General features: G+C 50.7%; 1 protein-coding gene across 2 annotated transcripts in view; it reads left to right on the top strand.

Annotated features, from left to right (window-relative positions):
• Positions 1–19390, top strand: part of GALNT18 (polypeptide N-acetylgalactosaminyltransferase 18) — a 352322-nt gene extending 332932 nt beyond the window's left edge. Inside the window, exon 11 of one of the 2 annotated variants that reach the window (XM_032358168.1) lies at positions 19022–19390. In XM_032358168.1, the coding sequence (XP_032214059.1) occupies positions 19022–19192 (171 nt within the window). In that variant the 3' untranslated portion in view covers positions 19193–19390. Of the gene's footprint in view, positions 1–8006; positions 8465–19021 lie in introns of those variants that run through there. The other variant, XM_032358167.1, reaches the window with a different exon arrangement.
• Positions 19391–22827: the final 3437 nt, after the last annotated feature.

Genomic DNA, 22827 nt, shown 5'->3' with positions numbered 1-22827 from the left:
CAGGTCTCAAGACAGGTCTGTGAGAAACTCAAGATGGACAAAATTTTACCAGTGATTTCTTTCCTTGCACACATGTGTGCACACTGAAAAAGGACATTTCAACCTAATAGAGGCCCCTGTTTAGTTGGAGAAATCCCTTATTCCGGCAAAGAACACTTTCAGAGGGTGGTACATCCCAACTGCAAAATGGACATGTGTTAAGTGGGGCACTCAAAATTGTGGGGTGAAAATGTACTTCTTTCTCTAACCTCAGATTTGAAGTAGGGAGGTGGAAATGTATGCATACCATGCAGACTAGAGTACAAATTGGTGTAAATATTTTTTAAAATGGGGCTTTCATGAAACATCGGGATATTCAGACTGTATTTCGTGCTGCTTCCAAACTGGGGAGTGCACCGTCACACCTCCTGGCTTTTGGGTTCTTTGGTGGCAATGGCAGGAGGGCCCCTCTGGGAGTCCAAGTGCACATAGATCAGTGTTCCCATGGTTAGCTGTCCCCACACCTGAGCCTCTGTGCTTGCCTCATTCTCTGTGAAGTATTTATGCATTTTCCAAATGGGGAACATCAAGGATAACAACAGAGTTGTCTGTTAATGCCAAGAGAGAAGAAATTTTCAAGAGTTTGAGGACACTGCCTGGAAGACAGCTGAGTGCAGAGCCAACCCTCCATGTCCATGATGATTGGCTCTGATTTGCGGGGTCTAATTTGATAATTTGATGCAAGACGAGTAACCCACTCAAAAAAAAGAACCTAGTTGCAGAACACATTTCCCAGGGAGCATGGCTAATGCTGCCAAAGAATTTCCCCACACGCAAGGAGGAGGAGTCCTTGACTTTTTTCCTGCTCGGATCCCCAGTCGCTGTCAAGAAGTCCGACTTCGAGAACCTTTTGTACTGAAAAGAAAAGACTATAATCGGATATTTCATCATGGCTCTGGAATAAAACACCTTTTCATTTCCATGTCATATGGAGGGGCAAATGTGGAACTGTCCGGTTTTGAAGGACTGTCAGAGCCTTGCGTGGGCCCTAGAAGTTTGTGATTTTCAGTTTATGGCAGTCAGCACACCCCGCCTTCCTCCTGCTCATGCCACAGAGATCAGTAGCCAGGAGCAGGTATGATGGCTCAGGTCCCCCTATTCAGACCTGAGTAAGATTTTTAAATTTATTATCCAACGTTTATATGATGCTTGCTAGGTGCCACATAGTATTGTAACTGCTTTATAAATAGGACATAACTCCCCACGACAATGCTAGTGGGGACTTTGATTATCCTCATTTTACAGATGAGGAAACTGAGGCACAGAGAGAGTAAGTCATTTGCCCAAGGCCAAATCTAGGAATTCTGCCTCTTGGATCCGTGCTCAAAACCACCATCCCATGGTGCCTTTGTCTTGCCTCTAGAATCTAGAAACCAATGGATAGCTGCAGTGGGCACTTGGTGCTGGAGTCTCCCTGCCAAGCTGGTCACTGGTGTGTGAGAACTGATTGGATTCCTGCCTCCTCGGCAAGCTCTCTCCAGCCACACTGCTATCTCCGTAACCCCCTTCACCTTTTTTTTTTTTTTGGCACTTGACATTGCCATTACCCTGTCTTCGGTCCAATGGACCTTCCTGGCAAATCATAGGCAGACTCTCACCCAGGCACTGGTGAGTCTCCTTTAAGGAAAATAAATGTCAAAGCATTTATTGAATAAATATAGTGTTGAATATTCATAATACGGAAAGACCACTTTCCTCTTCAAAAAGACTTAATCTCAGAGTTTCTTAAGCTAGGGCCTACGTCCCACCCATGCTTTGAAGTCCGATTACTAATCATTAACTACTTAACCTGGAAACTCCCAGGCCCACCATGCTTAAAGCCAAAGACCCACGGACCACTTGCTTGTGGAAAATTCATTAGAGAGGCTAGTGGCACGGGAGCTCTGAAATAAGCAGGGAAGACTGCGGAATACAGGCATCCGTCCACACAACCTCCTCTGAACACCTTGGAGGGAAGCCTGAGTGCTCAGCGCCAGTGCTCCAGCTGCTCCTCCTCAGGTCCCGAGTGCAAGTGACAAGCCAGGCCTCATCCTTCCTGGAGAGAAGGTGACAGCTGGTTTGGGGTCCCCCAACCAGCATCGCCAGCAGCAGCAGCACCTGGGAACTTAAAAAGGCCCATTTCCGGGCCCCATGGCAGACCCAGAAGTGATCCACAGTAAATAAGCCCTCCAGGGACTCTGTCTAATCTGTACCCAGCCTATACCCCAGGAGGAACGGGTCTAGTTAAGAAAACTCTAGCTGCCACAGGCACATAGTTGGGGAAACTAAGAGAAGAGATGCATGTCTGCGGGATCTGGGTCAGCTCCCAGGTGCTTCCGCCGAAAGGGTTCTGAACTGCAGCTCCCCCAGCCCTGCTGTGCATATCGTCAGGGCTCCACGACAAAACACAAATCCAGAGCCAAGACCAGGAGCAGAGTCTTGTGTTTTTGCTTCTACCCACGCGTTTCTCAAGCCCTTCCTAAGGACTACTCCACAAAGGCCCAGAAGGAGAAGGAACTAGGCTGGGGCCTGGGAACCCACCTCTAGGAATTATTATTAGTCTCCTTAATTCTATACATTCAGCTTTTGATTTTTTTAATGCTGTTTCCATATTTAATTCGGTTTCCATTCCAATTAAGCTCTCTGTGTGCTGGAGCATCTCTCCTGCCAGGTTTAATTGCCCTTATTTAAATTCTTTAATTAAAAGTATTGTGTGTTTCCACATCCTGTAGTTGTATGTATTACACAAATAATTTAGTTGACTGGACTGGTAAACCGAGGGACAGTGCCATCCTTGGAGGGCAGGGCCAGCCCCTCAGAGCCCGGGACTGGCCCAGGGACTGCGGGCAGGGCCCCAGCTATGAGGACCAGAGCCCGCACACAGCCTCCCTGCTTCCTTCCTTCCTCCAATGCTCAACACTCCCCGCTCCACACGGTGGCCAGAGTGGACCACTGAACAGGTCAGTCCGACCGGCAGTGGCTGGCCCTTGTCACCATTTTCAGAGTCAAAGTCCATTCAGTGGCTGTGAGTCCCCACACAACCTGCCCCTCCCTCAAGGACCTCTCAGGCCTCATCTCTTGCTCCCTCCCCACATCTGAGCTGCTCCCCAGCCTCTGTGCCATTTGCTGAATTCATCAGGCCTCTGCACTATGGGAGTCTTGCTCTGGGGCACAGGGACTGTCCTCTCCTTCGAGCCTTCCCAGCGAGGATCACTCTGATGGCTGTCTCGGCGGCTGCCTGTTCACCACCGCTCCCCAGCTCCCTTCCCAGGTTGTCTGAGGCCATTCAGGCTACTAGAACGTGAAGACCATAGACCGAGAGGCTTAAACAACCAACATTTATTCCTCACAGCTCTGAAGCCTGGGGGGTCCAAGATCAAGGTGGCAGCAGGCAGTGTCTACTGAGACCCCTCTTCCTGGTCTGCAGGTGTGTGCACCTTTTCCCCCATCCTCACACAGCAGAGGGAGACATCATCTCTCTTGAGTCTCTTCTCATAAGGGTGCTAATGTAGTTCACGAGGACTCCACCCACGTGGCCAAAAGATGTCCCAAAGGCCCCACCTCCAAATATCACCACATGGGGGATAAGAGCTTCAACACAGGAATTTTAAGGACTCACATTCAGCCCAGAGCACTGCCCTACATTTTTGTGTACAGAGTCATTGCTTTCTAATATGCCAGAGAATGGAGTCTTTGCTTCCCTTCCTGGAGTACCATCTCCGTGAAGACAAAGTCACTCATGTATCTCCATGACCTGGAACTGTTCCGGGCACACAGTAGGCTCTCATTAGATTTCGGATGGATGGATGGCTCGTGTGTCTGCAAAGAGCCCTCGAAGGAACGAGCCCAAACTGGCTCCCCAGAGGCTGAAGCCAGGCAAGATGACCTTCCTCTGCCCCAGGCACTGAGGCTCTTGCAGCTCTCAGTGGAGACCGCTGCTTTGAGACTGGCCTGGGGTGGGAGGAATGGTGTGGCGCGCCCAGCACGCAGGAACAGTGAATGGGGCTCCCAGCCTGGCTCTACCACTTCCAGACCACGTGACCCTGGGCCTGTGTCCCAACCTTTCGGAGCCACCGTCTCCAATTCTGTGAAGTGGGGATGATTGCCATCTGCACCCGTCCGAGTTCCCATGAGGACCACGTGATATTGGGCTTGGAGGGCATCTGACCCGGCGCGAGGTACCTGGGAAATAGGCACTAACCCTTATTAGCTCCATCTCCACACAGAGCCTGCGGGCAGAGCTGCGGAGAGTAACAGCAGCAGGCCTCTCTTGAGGGTGCTGAGCTCACCAGGAAGAGATCCAATGGAGGAAAGCAAGTTTCCTTTGCCATTGTGGTGAAGAGCATGTGCCCTGAGAGTGGGTGAGAGCCCGGAGCTGATTGAGTGAGACAAGCTGAGGTCCAAGAAGGAAGACAGGAGGGAGGCTGGGAGTGGCCAGGCTCGCTCCAGCACCCAGAGTCGCCTGCCTCCCCTTCCCATAGCCCAGACATGTTCCCAAGACACATTCCAGGGTACCACAAGGAGGCCTCCAAGCAGGCCTTCCTCTTCTGCTCTAGAAGATTCTCCTCTTGGAGCCTCTAGGGAGGAAGCTGGCCTTGACCCCATACCTCACCCTCCCTGACAGGCCCAGACAGTCTCACTGAGGCCCCATCTCCTTCACAGCTCTTGGCCTCACTCTGTTTCTTCCACATCCTGCCTAGAGGCCACACAAGCTGTTTCTGCCCCAGAGTCAGTGCACTTCCTGTCTCCAGGGCCCTGAGGGTCAGGATGGGGCCTGGGAAATGTCATAGTTGGGTCTTGGAAGGAACACTTTCCTTCTCAGAGACCTCCCTCCCTCTCAGGCTTGGCAAGGTGCACTGTGGAAGGCACAGAATGTGCATGAGTGGTGACAGGAGAAGAGAGGCCATGGCCTTCTCTGTTTTGGACAGGTTTTTCCGAGTTCAGTGATCCGGGGGTGGCCGAAGCATCCCAGCCCCTGGCAAGCAAAGCCCAGCCTGGCCCCTGAGGAAACACTGAGAAGTCGGGCCTGAGCAGAGTGAGTGAGCTCTTGGTCTGGCCCCCGTCCTGCCTGTCGTGCACTTTTTCCAGACCCCCCCCCCATCTGAACCTTGAGCAGCCTCACATCCATTTGTTGTTTTAGAGCTGAAGAAACAGTTTCCTATGACTCCTCCTGCTTGTCCTTGGTAATTAGGACATAAATGATCGTCTGGTCCTCGACACGGTGGAACCAGTGGAGCAGCTCCCCCATGGCCATGGCCCATGGCCCACGGCCATCTGCTGACCTGCCCTTCCCATCTCCCCGCCAGCGCCAGGAGAGCCGGCAGGCCTTGTGAATCAGAGAGCCAGGCTGGTCTCACCCACGGCCTGCCTCTGCCCCACTCCTAGCAGCATGGGCTGGGGCGCACCACCAGTGGGCAGGGACGTCAGTGGGGCAGGGGGGCCAGCCACACATGTGCCAAGGAAGCAGCAGTGATGTGGCCCAACCCAGGTGTGGGCAGCAAACGTGCTCAGGCCACAGAAATGGAAACCATAGAAACCTGGGCCCAGCAGCGCGAGAGGCTGGCCTCACTTTAAGCAATGTTGCAAGGGATGCCTCTAGGTCCAGAGATCCACCTTTTGTGGAATGGGATGGGGACCCACAGCTTCCAAGGGGACAGCTTGGCACTGTCATGCCATCATCATTCCAGGAGCATGGTGTGGCCACCAAAAGTGCCAATTAGTTGGCTGTGTTGAAGGAGCCTTTTGTCCAGTGGAAACGAGGTGGTGGCTTCCGCTTGGCAGTTAGTTCTGAGTGACACAGAATAACTGGAGTTGGTCCAAAGGAGGGCAGCCGGGATGGAAAATCATACAAAATTGTTCCACACGGAACTGGGTCCGGTTAACCTAGAAAAATGCAGACCTCAAGGGACATGGGCCTCACCTCCCCTATTGAGAGGGAAAGGTAGAGAAGTAGGAGCAGACCCAAGTCAGGAACCCCAGGGGACGATCTGGGGTACCTTACTGGATGCCCCCAAGACAAGGATTTAAGTTCAGTGGGAGGAGAATGCTCCGGAGCAGAGCAGCTCAGGAAAGAAAACACTGGTTCAGGAGGGCCGCATGTATGCATGCGTCATACTGGGAGGCCCCGGGCCGAAGTAGAGGTCCTTCAGGGAGCCCGTGAGAGCGGGGGGGCTGCCTTCGGAGTGTCTACCATCTGGGGACTCCAGGGTCCTTTCCGAGCCCTTGTCGGAAGGCCACTCGTTCCTCCGCCCCTGCATCGCCTCCACCTGTTGCTGTGTCTCAGGCTGAGCCCAGGGTCCCCAGATGGGCTTGCTCTTTGGGTTTCCCCTTTGCTGTTTTCTGTCTGCTCTTGGGTGCAGTGAGTCACGGCCGGCCTTGGGGCATAGTAAGGAGAGAGCTGCTTTCTTCCCTTGAATACACACAGACACTCTTCTGCTCGCCTTTGCCGCCCAGCTTCTCACTACCTGACTCCCTCACCCACTGTTCAGAGTTCCTTCCGAGGGAGCTACGTTTTTTCAAAATTTTTTAATTGGAAAATAACACACATACATACAAAAACATGTACAAATGTAAATGTTCAACTCAATGATTTAAAGCAAAGCAAACAGCTGTGTTCCAGGTCAGGAAGGAGCATACCACCAGCACCCCAGAACCCCTTCTTTGGCTACTGTCGATCATTTTCCCAGTCTCTCCTCTGCAGAGATCACCCCCATCCTGGCTCTAACACTGGTCCTGCGTTGTCTGCCTGGCAGGTGCATATATGGGGAATTCTCTGTGTATTCTCTGCCTGGCCTCCAGTGCTGGTGCATCTGTTAGGCTTAGTCACCTTGACCGGAGCTCTGGTCTGTATATTTCTGATGCTGTAAAGCGTTCCAGTGCGTGAATACCACAGGCCATTGATCCATTATACTGCTGATGGATGCCTGGGTTTGCTTCCAGGTGGGAGCTTTTTCCTATCAGGTTTCAGAAGCACTCAGGTGCTTGTCTTTGGTGCCCGGATTTCTGCTAGATACAAGCCCAAGCATGGCAGTGTGGAGTCTCTGGGCTGTGTGTGCCCAGCTGCGGTACATACTGCCAGCTTCTTAGGTCACTGTGAGAACTGAGTCTTACTCTTCTCTTGGAACGTGTCATTGGACACCACAGGGATAGTGGGAGACTGGGGACATGCGCCCTTACAGTAGAAGTTTGCTGTCTCCCTCTCGGAGCATGCTGTTCACTGGGGCAGGTGTGGGATGTCGCTGGGGTGGGCTGTGGTCATAGGGGCAGGGGCCTCCCTCTCCCCACTGCCAAGTCTGCTCAGGGCCCCTCCAGACAGAAACAACTGACACCGCTCTCCTGTCCTGTGACCGATTCCCTCTCCCCGCTGCGGATCGTGACAACCAACATTTACCGATCATCTATTAGGTACCAGGCTTTTCACTGGATGTTGAGGGCACAGAAACTGATAAGACCTAGAACTCTCAGTGTAGATGGGGGAGAGACAAGGAAACAAGCAGTTCCACCACCAGTCAGTAGCGCCGAGCCGGAGAAAGCACAAGGTGAAGAGCACTCAGCCGGCTGGGTGGACGGGAGGAGGGGAGGCGTGGGTGGGGGCGAGGTGGGAAATGAGACGGCTTCTGGAGGAGAGGGAGCCGGAGCTGAGCCTTGAAACATACCTGGGGCTTGGCCTGCCGCAGAAGCATGCAGAAGGACCCCCCAACATAGGACACAGCTTGCTTGCTCAATATCAGGAACCCCAATGTAAAGCAAGGAGGTTGGTGTGGCCGCCTGAAAGCTGTGGGAGCTGAGGGAGGAGACCGACATATCAGAGGAGGGAGCCTGAGTCTGCATGGGGATGCTGGCCCCCCTACCCTTCGGAGCCTCTCTGCTTCCGGGCCTCAGGGTGCACTGATAATTCTAGGCCTCCCCTGGCTTGTCTCTGGGCTCAAGGTGCCCCAGATCTCCCCATGTTACCCCTTTCTGATGACCCTCTCTACCCTGGCCCCTAGGGAGGCCCCATCCAGAACCGCAAGTCCAAGCGCTGCCTGGAGCTGCAGGAGAACAGCGACTCGGAGTTCGGCTTCCAGCTGGTGCTGCAGAGGTGCTCCGGCCAGCACTGGAGCATCACCAACGTCCTGAGGAGCCTGGCGTCCTGACCCCGCCGGGAGCCACCTGCGCCCATCCCTTTGCTACTGTGTAGCACCTGCTGCCTGCTGTCCGCGTCGGGTGGTTTGGAGTTGGGGGGTGGGGGGAGCCAGGTTCGTGGGATTCCCCACCCCCCACCCCGCCAGAAGAGCTTTTTATTTCCTATGCGATTTTCATGGAGTTTCTAGAAAGGTGCCGAATGGTGGGTGATGGTATAGTGTCATAAACTATTTTGCAACTGTAAATAGGGGACAGATGGAGAATATTTATAACTGACAATAAAACACTATTGATTAAGAAGAGGGTTTCTGCGGTCACTTGGGGCTCACGCAGGTGCCTGCCTGGGTCCTCGGAACATCGGAGTTCGTGTCACTTGTTCACTCTTCCTGCCTCTCATCCTCGAGAAAGAAGGCTCGAAGCCCCCGCCAGCAGTGGGAGCTTGAGTAAAACCCCCTCTGCCTGTACCACCGCACACGTGGCCTCTGGAGAAAGCATTCCTAGAGAGAGCTGCGTTGCCTGCTGGCCCCTGGAGCACCTGCTGAGGTGCTTCAGGCTGCTCTGGCCTCCCCTGGGGTCTTCTCCTCACCTCCCAGAACGCGCCCTTGCTCAGGCCCCCAGCAATGCCCTCGCCTGCAGACGCCCCCAGCCTGTGGCTCCTTCCAGGTGTCGCAGAGTATTTGTTTCCTGGGGCTGTCATATCAAAGGGCCGCAGACTGGGTGGCTGCCACAACACAAGTTCATTCTGTCCTGGTTCTGGAGGCTGAGAGACCAAAGTCAAGGCACGGGCGGAGTTGGTTCTTTCCAAGAGCATCTGGTTGCAGCCTCTCTCCTGGCTTCTGGTAGCCTCGGCCGCTCCTCCGCTGCAGGTGGCCGTGTGCCTCCTGCGTCTTCACATCTCCTTCCTTCTGTGTGTGTCTGCCTCACTGGCCACATGTCCTGTTTTTATACGGACATGGGTTATCCTGGAGTAGGGCCCACTGTTGTGACCTCATTTTAACTGGATTACCTCTGTAAAGACTCTGTCTCTAAACCAGGTCACATTCTGAGGCACTGAGCAGTGACAACTTCTGAGCTTTTGCGGGGACACAATTGAACCCATAACACATGGCTTATGCAGTTAGGGCTCCAAGTCACCCCTCTGGGCCCACTCTCAGGATGCCAGTGACCCTCAGAATAGAACCATCTTTCCTGGAGCCTATTACCCAATCCTCCGTCCCTCCAAAAGCTTCCCATCCCAAGAGGCCTTCCTCAGGTTGGGAGCTCCCGTGCTCAGTTTGAAGGACACCCCAGCACCACCTCCAGCCCTCTGGCTCCTAGCAGAGCAATAGTGAGTGACGGGCTGTAAGGCTCAGGGGAGGAAATGCTTCCCAGATCACTTTCAGCCCCACTCACCCCCTCAAGCTCTCTGGGGGCCTCTTTCCCAGGGGCCTGCAGCCCCAGCACCGACCTTTTTGGGATCAGTAATCTAACCACAGAGGAGGGTTCCCCACCCCAGGAGGTGGGCATGGGAAGTAGGCCCCTCAAGAGGGAGTTGTCCCTTCCCTCCACGGACTCCTCCACCTCATTCAAACAAGAGCCTTCCCCGCGTGGCCACCCACCCGTCACCATCCACCGCCAGACCCACCCCATGTCTGGTCCCCAACTCTCAAGCCCCACCTGCTGCTCCTGAGTCAGAAAGAGTCAGGGTTTTAACCAGCGGTCCGGGCAATTCCAACCCCCTGCTGCTGAAGGCTGAGAGCCTAGCTCTGCACCAGCCTGGACCAGGTCCCACATGCCCTCCTTTCTACACGCACCCTGGCCTCCTGCTACACAGGACGACCTCTACTTCCTTCCCCAGCAGCCCTTTCATTTACCCTCCCCACACGCCCCACCCCTCCGCTGCCTGCGCCTCACCCCTGCTGTAGGCCAGAAAGGCCCAAGAGCAGGGCCTCTGAGTCAGACAGCCCCAGTTACCAGCGGGATGGTCCCAGGAGGCTGCATTACCTCTTTGTGTCTCTGCATATTCTCCTTAAAGACTGTGAGTGTTTTTACAGGGTTGTGAAAATGCAATGAATAAATGGGTGTAAAGCCCGTGGAATGGTGACTGGGACATGGTAATGCTCTAAGGTCTTCTCTCTTAGTATCTTACGCCCTGGACAGTCAGCCCTGCAGCGCCACAGCTCAGCCCCAGCCCCTACCTGTCCTTGTCTGTGGGCCCAGCCGCTCTGTGTAGAGAAGGGAGAAGATGGGCCTCTCCCTCCCCGCTGGAAGACAGGCATGCTTGTTTGTAGAAGCTGTCAGTGACTTGGCCACATCCTGGCTGGCTGCGAAGGTCACCTGCTAACAGTCACAGACCGACAGCGCCTGCGGCTTCCGGCGTCTCTGCCTGAGGCCCTTCTCTGGTCGTAGGCACATGCTCGGGCCGTGCTTTCCGGCCTGAGCAACAAGCCCCAGACAATGAGGGATGGGCCTCCTCACCCTTCAGGGTCACAAGTGTGAGGCCTAATCCCCCAGTGGTTCAAGGGGTCCCCCATGAGACTGAGCCCCAATGGCCCACTTTAACGTGCTCTATACTGGCGTTCCTCCCTCCCTGTCTCATCCCCTCACTGCCTCTGCGTGCGCCCCAGTCACCTCCCTCATGCCCGTCCCCAGGTCTGCTGCAGGAGAAGCTGCTCATGGCCACCCCCCATGCCTGTGACACTGGTGCCACTCAGACACCAGTGATCCCCAATCCACATCCCTATGCCCTGTGGCACTGTCCCTGCTGCAGACGCATTTCCCTCAGCCCATCCCCTGGGGCTCTGGGCCCCTCCCCTCCTTGCCAGGGAAGGGACCTGAAGTTCAGCATGTCTGCTCAACCTCCAGCATGCCTGGACCTTGCCTGGTGTCTGGGGGAAAGTCACAGGCCGGGAAGGTTCTAAAAATGATCATCATAACAAGTATTTTGTTATATCTATGGTCAAGCGTTGAGGTAGGTACTTTCTACTTATTTTCTCATTGAACACTCATTATAATCTTATCAAGTAATGCTATTATGATCACCCCCATTTTATAGTTAGGAAAACTGAGGCTCTTGAGACACCTGGTTGGCTTGGTTGGTTAAGCATCTGCCTTCAACTCAGGTCATGAACCCGGGGTCCTGAAATCGAGCCCCACCTTGGGCTCCCTGCTCAGTGGGAAGTTTGCTTCTCCCTCTCCCTCTGCTTCTCCCCCCTGCTTGTGTTCGTGCTCTCTTTCTCTCTCTGACAAATAAACAAAGAAAATCTTGGAAGGATGGAATGATGGAGGGAGGGAGGAAAACACTGAGGCACAGAAAAGCCAAATCATTCTACAAGGACATATAACCAGTAAGAGACAGAGGTTGGATTTGAACCCAAGGAGGCTGACTGCAGAGCCTGAACTCGTAGCCTCTGCTGTACTATTCTGCCTCCCTTGGGGCCCCAGTAACCTTATGCTCCAAGCTTCCATTGACCCCAGAGTGCCCCAGCCTGAGGCTCTGCCTGGACTAAAAGAGCAAATACAACTAACATCTGTAAGAACACAAAGCATGCTAGCACTTGGCCCACTCACTCAAGCTCCTGGTACCCTACAAGTTGGGTTCCTTACCAGCATCATTTTATAGATGAAGTCAAGGCATGGAGGTGAACCAGCTTGCCCAAGGTCATACAGCCAGGAAGTGGCAGGAGCCAGAGTTTGACCTCTGGCCCCCTGCTGCCCATCTGTGGCCCCTGTACCGCACTGTCTTCCAGCTGCCCGGCCACCATCCTGTGGTACCGGATCCACGGGACAAGCCCGGGTCCCCAAGAGCCAGCCTCCCTGGGCTTCACACGCCATCGGCACCGCACACACCGTCCCTGTTTCAATTCCCCGGTGAGCCTGACCTTCGGAACGTGACCACAGTGAGAGTGTGATTAATGAGCCAATTATTTCTGTGGAAGACATCGTGCAAAATAAATAGCCCATTTCCCTTCAATTTACTGTTTTAATAAATAAATAGCGCTCATGCTCTGGTTTTGTTTATTGCTGCTCATACCTGAAAGTTTGTGATGAATCTTCGTGTTGTTCATTTCCAAAATTAATCAGATCTGCCTGATGACTTTGAAATATAGGACTGCATTTGTCCTTCGATGTTAACAGCAAGACAGGCAGGCAGGGCTGCAGGGAAAGGCAGGCCTGGGGGAAGGGCGAGCAGAGGGCAGGATGCTCAGAGCTCTGGACCCGTGTGCCCACACATGAGAACCGCAGTCAGGGAGGCTGGCTGTAGCTTCCTGATTGAGGATTCAAGGAAAACCACCAGAGGCACAAGGGCATAGGAGGGGAAGAAAGTTCTCTTTCCTCTACTCTAAGCTGGGGCAGACTGGGGGACACTGGATAAGAGCAGTGTGTCCAAACCTCTCTAAGTGGGCCAAACTCATAAAGGCTTTTACCACCTTTCTGGGGATGATGGTGGATTGGAGGATCATGTACTCAGGTGGCTCTCTTTTGTAGGTCCCTGGGTGTGGGCACAGAGCAAAAGGACGGAGCGCCAGGTGTCTCCTGCAGCGCACCCACCAGCTGGAGGGAAGTCTTAGGTAGGGTGGGAGACATCAGGGTTTAATGTGCTCAGAATTAAAAGCAGTTTAACAACGAGTTGCCTACATATCCATCTTGATGTCTTATTAAGAATCACAGTAGTGCAGGAGGAAATATTAAGTACCCATTTTACAGATGAAGTAAGGAGGAGGTTCGGCCGGATAGGATTGATAACTTGCCCAACATCTCAGAACTAGTAAGAGAAAGTAGAAATAATTTGGATTTCTATCTAGGTCTTCAGACCACAAGTCCAGTGCTGTTATTGTTTCTCATGTAGATGTGTGTGTGTGTGTGTGTGTGTGTGTGTGTGTGTGTGTGTGTGTGTGTGTTTTCTGCCTGAGACAGTCAGAGAATGCCACAGAGAAGAGCTAGCAATTATAATTTGGGCTATGTTGGGTGATTAGGAGTTTTCTGATGAAAAGTCAGGAGAAAGAAACGGCAGCAAGAAAGAAGAATTAGGTCTGACTTAGAGTAATGGTGTGGGGAAGGGGAGGAGAGAAAAGAAGTGATCCAGCCTGGTGAATGACTGGATGTGAAGAACAAGAGAGAGAAAGGAGTAGAATTAAAACGTCGTTACTGCCCTTCATCCGTATCTCTTGGGAGTAAAGGGATCTGTCGCACATCTGCCCTCAGGTCTTCCCTTATCTTTCACCTCCCTGACCTCCAGGACACAGCCCACTCCCCAAAGCAAAGGTGGAAGAAGCAGGCTGACTTCCCATGACTCTCCATGCCTCCCCTGCCCAATACTGTCAGGGGGACCAGACAGATGTCTCTGCCTGACTAGAGCAAAGAGTAATCCCTGATAGAGGAGCAGGCCATGATTTCCACTTACACATGCTTTATGAGGCTTTCCTGTAGTCAAGGGGAAACACACCAGTGTTAAAGCTAGGCCTTTGAAGCTGCTGTAACCACTCTGGAAAACAGCATGGAGGTTCCTCAAAGAGTCGAAAATAGAGCTACCCTATGACCCAGCAATCACACTACTGGGTTTTTACCCTAAAGATACAAATGAGTGATCCAAAGGGGCATATGCACCCGAATGTTTATAGCAGCAATGTCCACAAAAGCCAAACTATGGAAAAAACCTAGATGTCCATCAACAGATGAATGGATAAAGAAGATGTGGTATATATACACAATGGAATACTATGCAGCCATCAAAAGAAATAAAATCTTGCCACTTGCAATGACGTGGATGGAACTAGAGGGTATTATGCTTAGCGAAATAAGTCAATCGGAGAAAGACAACTATCATATGATCTCCCTACTATGAGGAAGTGGAGATGCAACGTGGGCCGTTTGGGGGGTAGGAAAAGAATAAATGAAACAAGAAGGGATTGGGAGGGAGACAAACCATAAGGCACTCTTAGTCTCACAAAACAAGCTGAGGGTTGGGGGGTGGGGTTGGGATAGGATGGCTGGGTTATGGACATTGGGAAAGGTATGTGCTATGGTGAGAGCAGTCAAGTGTGTAAACCTGGCAATTCACAGACCTGTATCCCTGGGGCTAATAATACATTTTATGTTAATAAAAAATTTAAAAATTAAAATAATAATAAAAATAATAATAATAATAAAGCTAGGCCTTTGTAGTCTCTCCCTCTGCGGACAAAGTTCAGCTCAGAGCCTTGGCCTCTAGGTCTCATGTCTGCATCCTGGGAGGGTGTCGCCTTCTTTAGTCTGTGCAAAGAGATATGACATGGAGTCCCTGTCCAGAATGTCTAGCATTTAAAAGATGACCACCCTCTCCTCCCCTGCTGTCACTGAAGCCCTGTCTCCTGTCTCCCTCCCTAACCCCCCACACTAATGTCTCTCAGCATGTGATCTAACCCCATGCCTACCACTACCCCAAATTGAATTACTAGGGTGTTTGTAAAATGCAGAGTTGGGACCTCCTTGCTACCGATCTCTCTGATCAAGATCACCAAGCTAGTGCTTACCAGTCCTTTGGGATTCAGCTTAAAATCCATCTCCCCTGAAAGTGGTCCCCAGCCTCCAGGACCAAGCTAGTGTCTCTCTGTCCTGCACTGTGATTGGCCGCCTGTTTGTCTATAGGCTGTGCCCGACTGCGGGCTCTGTGACAGCAGCGACCTTGCTTCCTCCATCAGTGTTCCCAGTATCAGACCAAAGGAGGAAAGGAAGGGAGGGAGAGAAGGAAAGAATGGAGAGAATGGGTTTGGCTGCTGCCTTTTTAGTGGGTGAGGATTTAGACCAATTCTGCCTATCATAGGCTCAGCATCCAAGTTTCAGGATGACCCTGAGCTGCAGCCTTGACTCCCAGACATGGAAATAAGTCGGTGTAAAGTGGACCACCCACCTCACACTCTTGGTGAACAAACCATTCCCACTGGAGCTGCAGCCCGGCTAGGCCTGGGCCTGGACAACCCCTCCCCCACTGGCCTCGACAGGACTCTCCTGCTTGGGACACTGCTCTGGCTATAGGACATACCTCTCTGAGACTCCACACACATGGGGACCCATCCTTAAGACCTTGGGACTCCCAGCCCAGCCTTGTAAATAAAAGAGCAATATCTGCCTTGCCGGTGTGAGTGTGTGTATATGCCCCTGCGTGGGTAAGCGTGCATACGAGGGCAGACAGGACATTTGTCTGTGAATGTAGGGTGGTTTGCTTGCTCATGCATGTGTACCCATGTGCAGAAGTGTGCTATTCGTGCCCATAAGTGGTGCTAGGAATACGTTGTGGAATGAGACTGTATGTCTATAAGGACCTACATAATTTGTCTACATGTATATGATGTCACGTTTAGTGTATATGTACATATTTACACCTTAGTTCTTGGGACATTGGTGTGACAGGACCTGTTTTTATTCCCATTTGTATTTTATTCCCATCGAAGTTTTCCACAGAATGCTTGAAGTCATCCATCTACCTGTACTATCCCTTCTTCTGGGCTAGGAGAACCTTGAGGGTAACAAAATTATTTGATTTGGTTGTATCCTTAGCTCCTAGCACAGCCCTGGCATCAAACCATGTACTCATTCATTCATCCATTCAACACATGTGGATCAGTCATCTGCTGGGTGCTGAATGCTGGGGACCCAACGGGAAATCAAAAGAGACACAGTCACTGCCCTCATAGACCTTACAATCTGGTGGAAAAGACAAATATTAATCAAGTAATTAAACAAATAATGTAAAATTGCAACTATAGCAAGCACTAGAAAGGAGACACACAGAATTCTGATGGAAGATGAAAGGCAGATTAAGCCAGTCCAGGAAATACGAGACATATGCTGAAGATATGCCATTTGAGATGTTGTGTACCTTGTGAAGGATTTACTGGAGGGTAGGGGAATGGCCTTCCGCTCTAGGGGAGCAGCCCATGGAGAGGCAGGAGGGAGGACCTGTAAGGAAGCTCGTGCAAGGGGAGCTGAAAAAGCGAAAGGGTAGCAGATGAGGGTGGAATGGGGGTTGGTACCCTTTCTTTTCTTTTCTTTTCTTTTCTTTTCTTTTCTTTTTATGGTTGGTACCCTTTCATGCAGGGCATGTGTGAGCTTGGTTAAAGATAGCGCCTGGAAACTCAGAGTTTGAAAGCCACTGAAGAGTTGGAGCAGGTGACATGATCAGAGCTATGTTGGGCCACCAAGTGGAGTTGATTGACGGAAGGGAAGCCCTTCCTTAGGGAGATCAAATAGGAGGTGGAGTGATGGTAGCTTGGACTAGGGTAATGGCCATAAAGACATGGGAAAGAATCAATTCCAGAGACACAGTGCCAATGAAGTAGACAGACCACAGCAAAGGCATGAATATGGAGTGTGAGGAAGAAACAAGAGTTGAGGGTGGAAAGATTCACTGGGATAGAGAACACTTCAGGGGAACCAGTTTTAGAAGCAAGATCCTGAACTCAGTCTCAAACCTATTAGTTTGAGAGCCCGTCGAGCTTTCCAGAAGGAGATGTCAGAAGACTCTGACAATCTGACAGTAGGATATGTAGGTGTGAAGCGTGCACACGGCAGGGGATTAATAACGTGTCCTAAATTGATGTTCCCAGCTTCTCTCTCCCCTACCATATCTTTTCATCAAGAGATAATGATGGTTCTTAGAAAATTTAGAAATAGACATGACTCACCTTGGATAGAGGCTTTGGAATGAGAAGGCTCTATAAACCCAGGCCATTACCAACTGCCAGGTATACAGAATTTTACAGCTCACACGGGGCTCTAACTCATTTGAGCTTCACCATAACCTGGGATTATTACCTCCATTTGAGGTTACATGGTTTGTCCTGAGAAATCATGTATTGGATCAAGTGTAAACTACTCTCTTATTATCATCTGTCTTCTGAAAGAATTGGAACTGCAAAAATCTTCCTTATGCGACATGTGAATTCAATCCACCTAACATTTATCTTTGAGCACAAACTGGAAAGGCAAGAAAGGAGCTACAATGACACATAAGGAAAAATCCTTGCCCATGAGGACACCATAGTCCAGGGAACAAGAGTCCCAGTTGATTAGAGTATACGAGACAGCGTGGGGAGTGCTATAAACCTCCTTTCAAGTAAAGTTTCTCTGATTATAAAAAATAGCAAATGCCTAGTACTATGGAACATAAAAAGGAGAAGAGAAAATATCCAAGATCCATGCAGAGATAACCACGTCGCTATTTGGTTTCATTTCGGTGTGTGCTCGTATTGGACTTCTCAGTGACATGTCAATAAATTGCCTCCCATGTATAAGCCGGCTTTCCTTAAAGTTTCTGTAATTTGTAATCAAAGGAATCTCAACTAACGAGGTTATTTTGATTGAATCAAAGTATACAAAACGCTTAAACAGTATCTGGAACACAGCAAATACACAGGCCCTGGCTTACAATGGATTCTTCAAACTTTATGATGGGGCAAAAGCCAAGTCTGGTCAGTAGAAACCGTACTTGGAATTTGGAATTTTGATCTTTTCCCAAACTAGTGATATGCGGTATGACCATCTCCTGTGATACTGGGTGGTGGCAGCCAGCCATGGCTCCCAGTTGTCCACACCATCGCGAGAGGGAGCAGCCAATGCAGCCATGGCCATCCTGTAGCCACACAGCCATTCTTGTTTTCATGGTACAGTATTTAGAAAGCTGCATGAGTTGTTCAACACCTGATTATAAAACAGGCTTTATGTGCGATGATTTGGCCTAACAGTTGGCTAGTGCCAGTATCCTGAGCACGTGGAAGGGAGGCTAGTCTAAGCTATGATACTTGGTAGGTTAGGTGCAGTAAATCCTTGTTCATCATACGGTGGGTTTCTGAGAACATAACCCCAGACCTCAAGTTGAAGAAGACCTCAAGCAGATACCCAAGGTACTCAATCAATAACCCTTAGTGGGGCCAGGCACACAGAAGGCTGCTTACCTGAAACTCTGAAGAACTTCCTGGAAAAAGCAACTTCTAAGGGAACAGGAAACCACGCCCATAAAATTCTGTAAGTAAGGCTTAGTCAGCAGGACAAGCGACAATTCAGAGTGCAGCCCAGGGTTTGCCCATTGGAACGGTCTCCAGGTCCTGCCCACCATAATGCCAGGTGCGTGCTCTGTGGACGGCGGGGTGGGAGGGAACAGGGAAGGCTGGAAGGAAAGCATGAAGCTCTACCTGTACCCGTGTGCTCTCTGTAGGTGGCCGCTAACCACAGCTCAGCCCAGAACCAGGCAGAGGTGGTCACTCCCGCCAGAGTGCAGGAACCTTTGTTATTTTGAGTCACCCCATGCCAAAAGGTCAGTTAGGGCTGCTTTGCTCTGAGGAGCCCAACAGCTCAAATACCCTAGTCTGTCTCTCTCTCTCTCTCTCTCTCTCTTTTTAAGATTTTATTGATTTATTTGACAGAGAGAGACACAGAGAGAGCAAGCAGGGGGAGTGGGAGAGGGAGAAGCAAGCTTTCCGCTGAGTGGAGAGCCCAATGTAGGGCTCGATCCCAGGACTCTGGGATCACGATTTGAGCTGAAGACAGACACTTAATCAACTGAGCCACCCAGGTGTTCCCCAAGGTCAGTCTCTTTAAAACATTGTTTCTAAGCATTCAATATAGGCAGGCTCTAGGGGAGAAAATTAAACAGAGGTTCTGCCTCAGGAATTAATCATCTAAAGAAAACAAGTATATATGTAGGTATTTATTTATTACTCATCAAACTACACCAACAGCATCTGTGGCTTGCTCATATAAAGCTAATGGGTCTTCATAAAATTTTCACCATAATTTTGAGCTCATATGCCCCATCTGTTATGCTTCTGAGTTAACCAGTATTTCTGTGACATGCTGAGAATTGCCATTTGAGAAAGAACTAAACATATTTGAGCTGACACTTTTATAATTTTTTATCTTCCATGCTGATCTACATGGGAGCAAAGACTGTAACGAAGCCAGCTTAAATGTTAGAAGACTTTGTTGGAAATGTTCTTATGGACTTGTTCTCTCACCGCGGAGCGAGCGCTTGCCTAGTCCATCCCTGAGACCTAGTCCCAGCTCTTCTTGGAGGAGGGGAAGGAAAGAGATGTGAGCTCTGGCTTATCTGAATCAGCTTCTACCTGTTCTCCTCAATTCTCTACTGAACCACCAGCAAGAGCATTCAGGTCTCAGGCCTTGTGGATTTTCTCAGCTCCAAATGTTGCTCTGATATAAAGCAGTCCTCCCTCTATGAAAAGCCAAACTTCATCCCTTAATTCCCTTAATTCCATGAATAAATTCCTTGTTTCAACCCTGAGTCTGAACTGTTGCATCTCACACCACTGACAGCTCTGAGTGTAACTAAATTTGCTGGCATTCCATTTTCAGAGGGATAACAGCGTGGGCAGGAGTTGAGAGCATGGATCAAAGAAATTATAAGAGGAACTGTCCATACAACAAGATGCCGATACCTTTGAGGCTCTGTTGTTAGTCGCATACGTATTAAGGATTGTCATATCTTCTTAGAGAATTGACATCTTTATTATTGATGTATTATGTATTATTATGATGATTTATTACCATACATTTGTCCCTGGTAACCTTCCTTGCTCTGAAGTCCGCTCCATCTGAAATGAATACAACTACTCCTGCTTTTGGTTAGTGTTTGTCTGGTCTCTTTCTCTGTCCATGTACTTGTAATCCACAGGTCTTTCTAGCTAAACCATCCCGGCAACTTGTCTGTGCACATCTCCTCTTGCGACCTCATGAAGCCTGACTCAATCAGGCTCCCCAGCCCTGTAGGTGCCTTGCCTCAAACAGATATCCAAGGTCCCTGGGAGGTCAGCCTGGGTTTCAGAGCATGCCAGAGTCTCTGCCTTCTGCTGGTCCTCATGGAGTGTGGCTTGAGGAACCTTCGAGGCAGCTGTCCTTGGTGCTAGGTAAGACCCTGGCATTCTGGACTCTTTCCATCCACCCCCTCGGCACCCCAGCTGCCTCAGGTTCCACCTGCTGTCCCACCCCCCCCGGCACACAGTCACATGAGAGGACATTACTAGCAGGTGCAGACAGGGCCTGCCAGGTGCACAGCCAGCTCTGCTGGGGGAAGACCCTGCCAGACTGTGGGTTTCTCATCTATCATCATGGCGGGACTGATGGGACTTTTTCAAACTGCAGCTCCTCCAAATGAAGAGATGGCCGTTTAGCTGCGATACACAAACCCAATTTGCGAACCTAAATGACATGGCTCCAGTCTCATTGGCAGGAATTATGGCACTTGAATCAGGCACAATCTGCAGAATAAGTGAAATTGTCGACACAGAGAAATGTGTTTGAAAACATGATGTGATCTATGGTTGAAGCCTATGGATTCCGCAGCCACCTCAAAAATATTCCACTTCCAGAGCAATTTCTTCACTAACTAGCTGTCTCTCGAATGGACCATATGTCTTTTTCATTGCTCTGTCAGCCCTGCCTCCATTGGCAGCAGTCTGCATCTGCTGGGCCCGAGGACTCCCCATCTGAAGGCCCAAACATGCCCGGGTCCCAGGGCTGTGATTCACAGAAGCCCTCGAGGTCTCTTGCATGTAATGCACACTCCTACTCTGGTGATCTTGGGTGGATCTTACCTTGTTGACAATGCTGTGCCCTACAACACACCAGCTCCCTGTCTTGTGGACTTCTGGGCACCGGCACCCCTTGCCTGGATGTTCTATCATGGGGCTACACTGGGATTCATTCGTTCATTGATTCACTTATCCATTTATTCAATAAATAATTACAGAACATCTGTTAATGCCACCTACTTTTCTGTGTACTAGAGACATGGTGGGAAACAAGGGGACCTAACACCTCTCGTAGACGTGCTGGGGTAAGACAGCCACAAGGCAAGCCTGGCAGTCCCAGCTCCTTCCTATGCAGACGGGGGTAAGGAGGCAAAGGCCTGTGGGTGTGACAGCCTTCAGCCACAGTGGAAGGGAGAGGCTGCCATCAGGAAATCAATCTGAAGCTGGATCTCCTGGCACATGTGCCCGCAGCCACCTGTATGTCCCTGGCGCAAGACTGATCTCACTACAGGGAGCCCCTTTGGAATATTTGGGCTGCCTCTACCTCCAGCTGACGGTCTCAGGAGGTGGAATGGTGTCCGTATCACGTCGTCTGTCTACACCCCAGACACGGGCCACACTACCATTCTCTCCCAATGGGGGATGATGACGGCACTCTCTGTCCCCCTTTGCTTGTGGTCTCTCCCCTGGTGAGGCACCCTTGTTTCACCGACCTCAGGCCATGGAAAGATGTCGCTACTTGCACCCTGGTCTGGGTCCAGCTTACCAGGCTCCCACAACTAATTTTCTGAGTACAGATCTGGGAGATCTTTGTGTGACTGGACCAAACAGCTCAACTAGGCCAGCTCATAATCCCTGGGCTATCTGCACCCGAGCCCTTCCAGGGCTGGGCTCCTCCACTTAGTTCTCTGTTACCCACCCCCTTGGTCACTTCCATAGTCTTGGCAGTATCTGTCCAGAGGTGCTTCTGGACCTGCAGCAGGTGTAGTCACAGCTTGTCCTGAAAGAGACACCACTATGGTGCCAGGCCCAGGAAGCTGGTCCAGAATCAGGGGAGGCTCGCCCACGCCCAAGGAGGCAACTCTCCGTAGGGTGCCCAATATTTACAGTAATGCCATTCAGTTTTTAAGACAGAGGATGAAACTGTTTGTAACACATTTGGAGTGTGCCAGCAGCATGGCAAAACCAAAGGCCCTTAAAAAGTCATGCAGGGGGGAAAAAAAAGTCATGCAGGACTGAGGCAGAAGGTTATGTGGGAGCCAACACTGATTCTTCTAACAATGGACTCTGGAGAAGGCATTTTATAAGCAAGATGCCTAATAACAAAAATGGTAGCTAGGGGCGTCCAACTCTTGATTTTAGCTCAAGTCAGGATCTCAGGTTTGTGAGATCGAGCCCCACATAGGGTGCCATGCTCAGCAGGGAGTCGGCTTGAGATTCTCTCCCTCTCTCTCTCTCTGCCCATTCCCCCATCCCCACCCCTGCCCTATGCTCCGTCTTTAAAATAAAAAAATAAATCTTTAAAAAAAAAATGGCAGTTCTTGCCAAGCACCTAACTCCTCATTTACATATAGTAGCTCACCGAAGTCTCAACAAACCTACAATGTCAGTACTGTTACTGTTATGTCTATTTTCCTTATGAGAAGACTGAGGCAGACATCATCAACAGAAAGAACTTAATTCTCACCAGAGTTGCCATTATTTAGAACAAGAGCAGCATCTAGAAAACAGAAATATCAGAATTCCACAACAAAACCAGGAAGGCTGTGATCTCCAGGTGCCAGCCGGGTGTCAGATGAGGATGTTCAGGAGAATTCGGTAACGAGGCAGGAGCGTTGCTAAAATGGATCTGCTTCCCGCCGCACGGTGTCCCCTCCCTGCCCCTCAGAGGCTCTGCTGCCCATCTCAGCAGCATGTTCAAGCTGCACATTGAGAATCACTGGGGCGGGGGTGCGGGGTGTGTGGGATTTTCAAAATGATGATGCCCAGACAAACAGAATCAGAATCTCTGAGGGGAGGACGCGGGCGTCAGCATTTGTTAAATCCCCGCTGCTTTGAGGCAACACTTGATGTCTTCCGTGGAAAGCTTTATGGCATGAAGAGAAGGTGAATGCGGTTGCTGAAACCCTGATCAGCAAATGTGAGGAGCTAATCACAGGTCACCTCTCGAGGAGTGCGAGCCCCC

This window comes from Mustela erminea, chromosome 9, assembly GCF_009829155.1.
Source record: "Mustela erminea isolate mMusErm1 chromosome 9, mMusErm1.Pri, whole genome shotgun sequence".
In the NCBI taxonomy this organism is placed as follows: Eukaryota; Metazoa; Chordata; class Mammalia; order Carnivora; family Mustelidae; genus Mustela; species Mustela erminea.
Note: the sequence above shows the minus strand (reverse complement) of the source record. Positions and strands in the feature narration are given on the sequence as shown.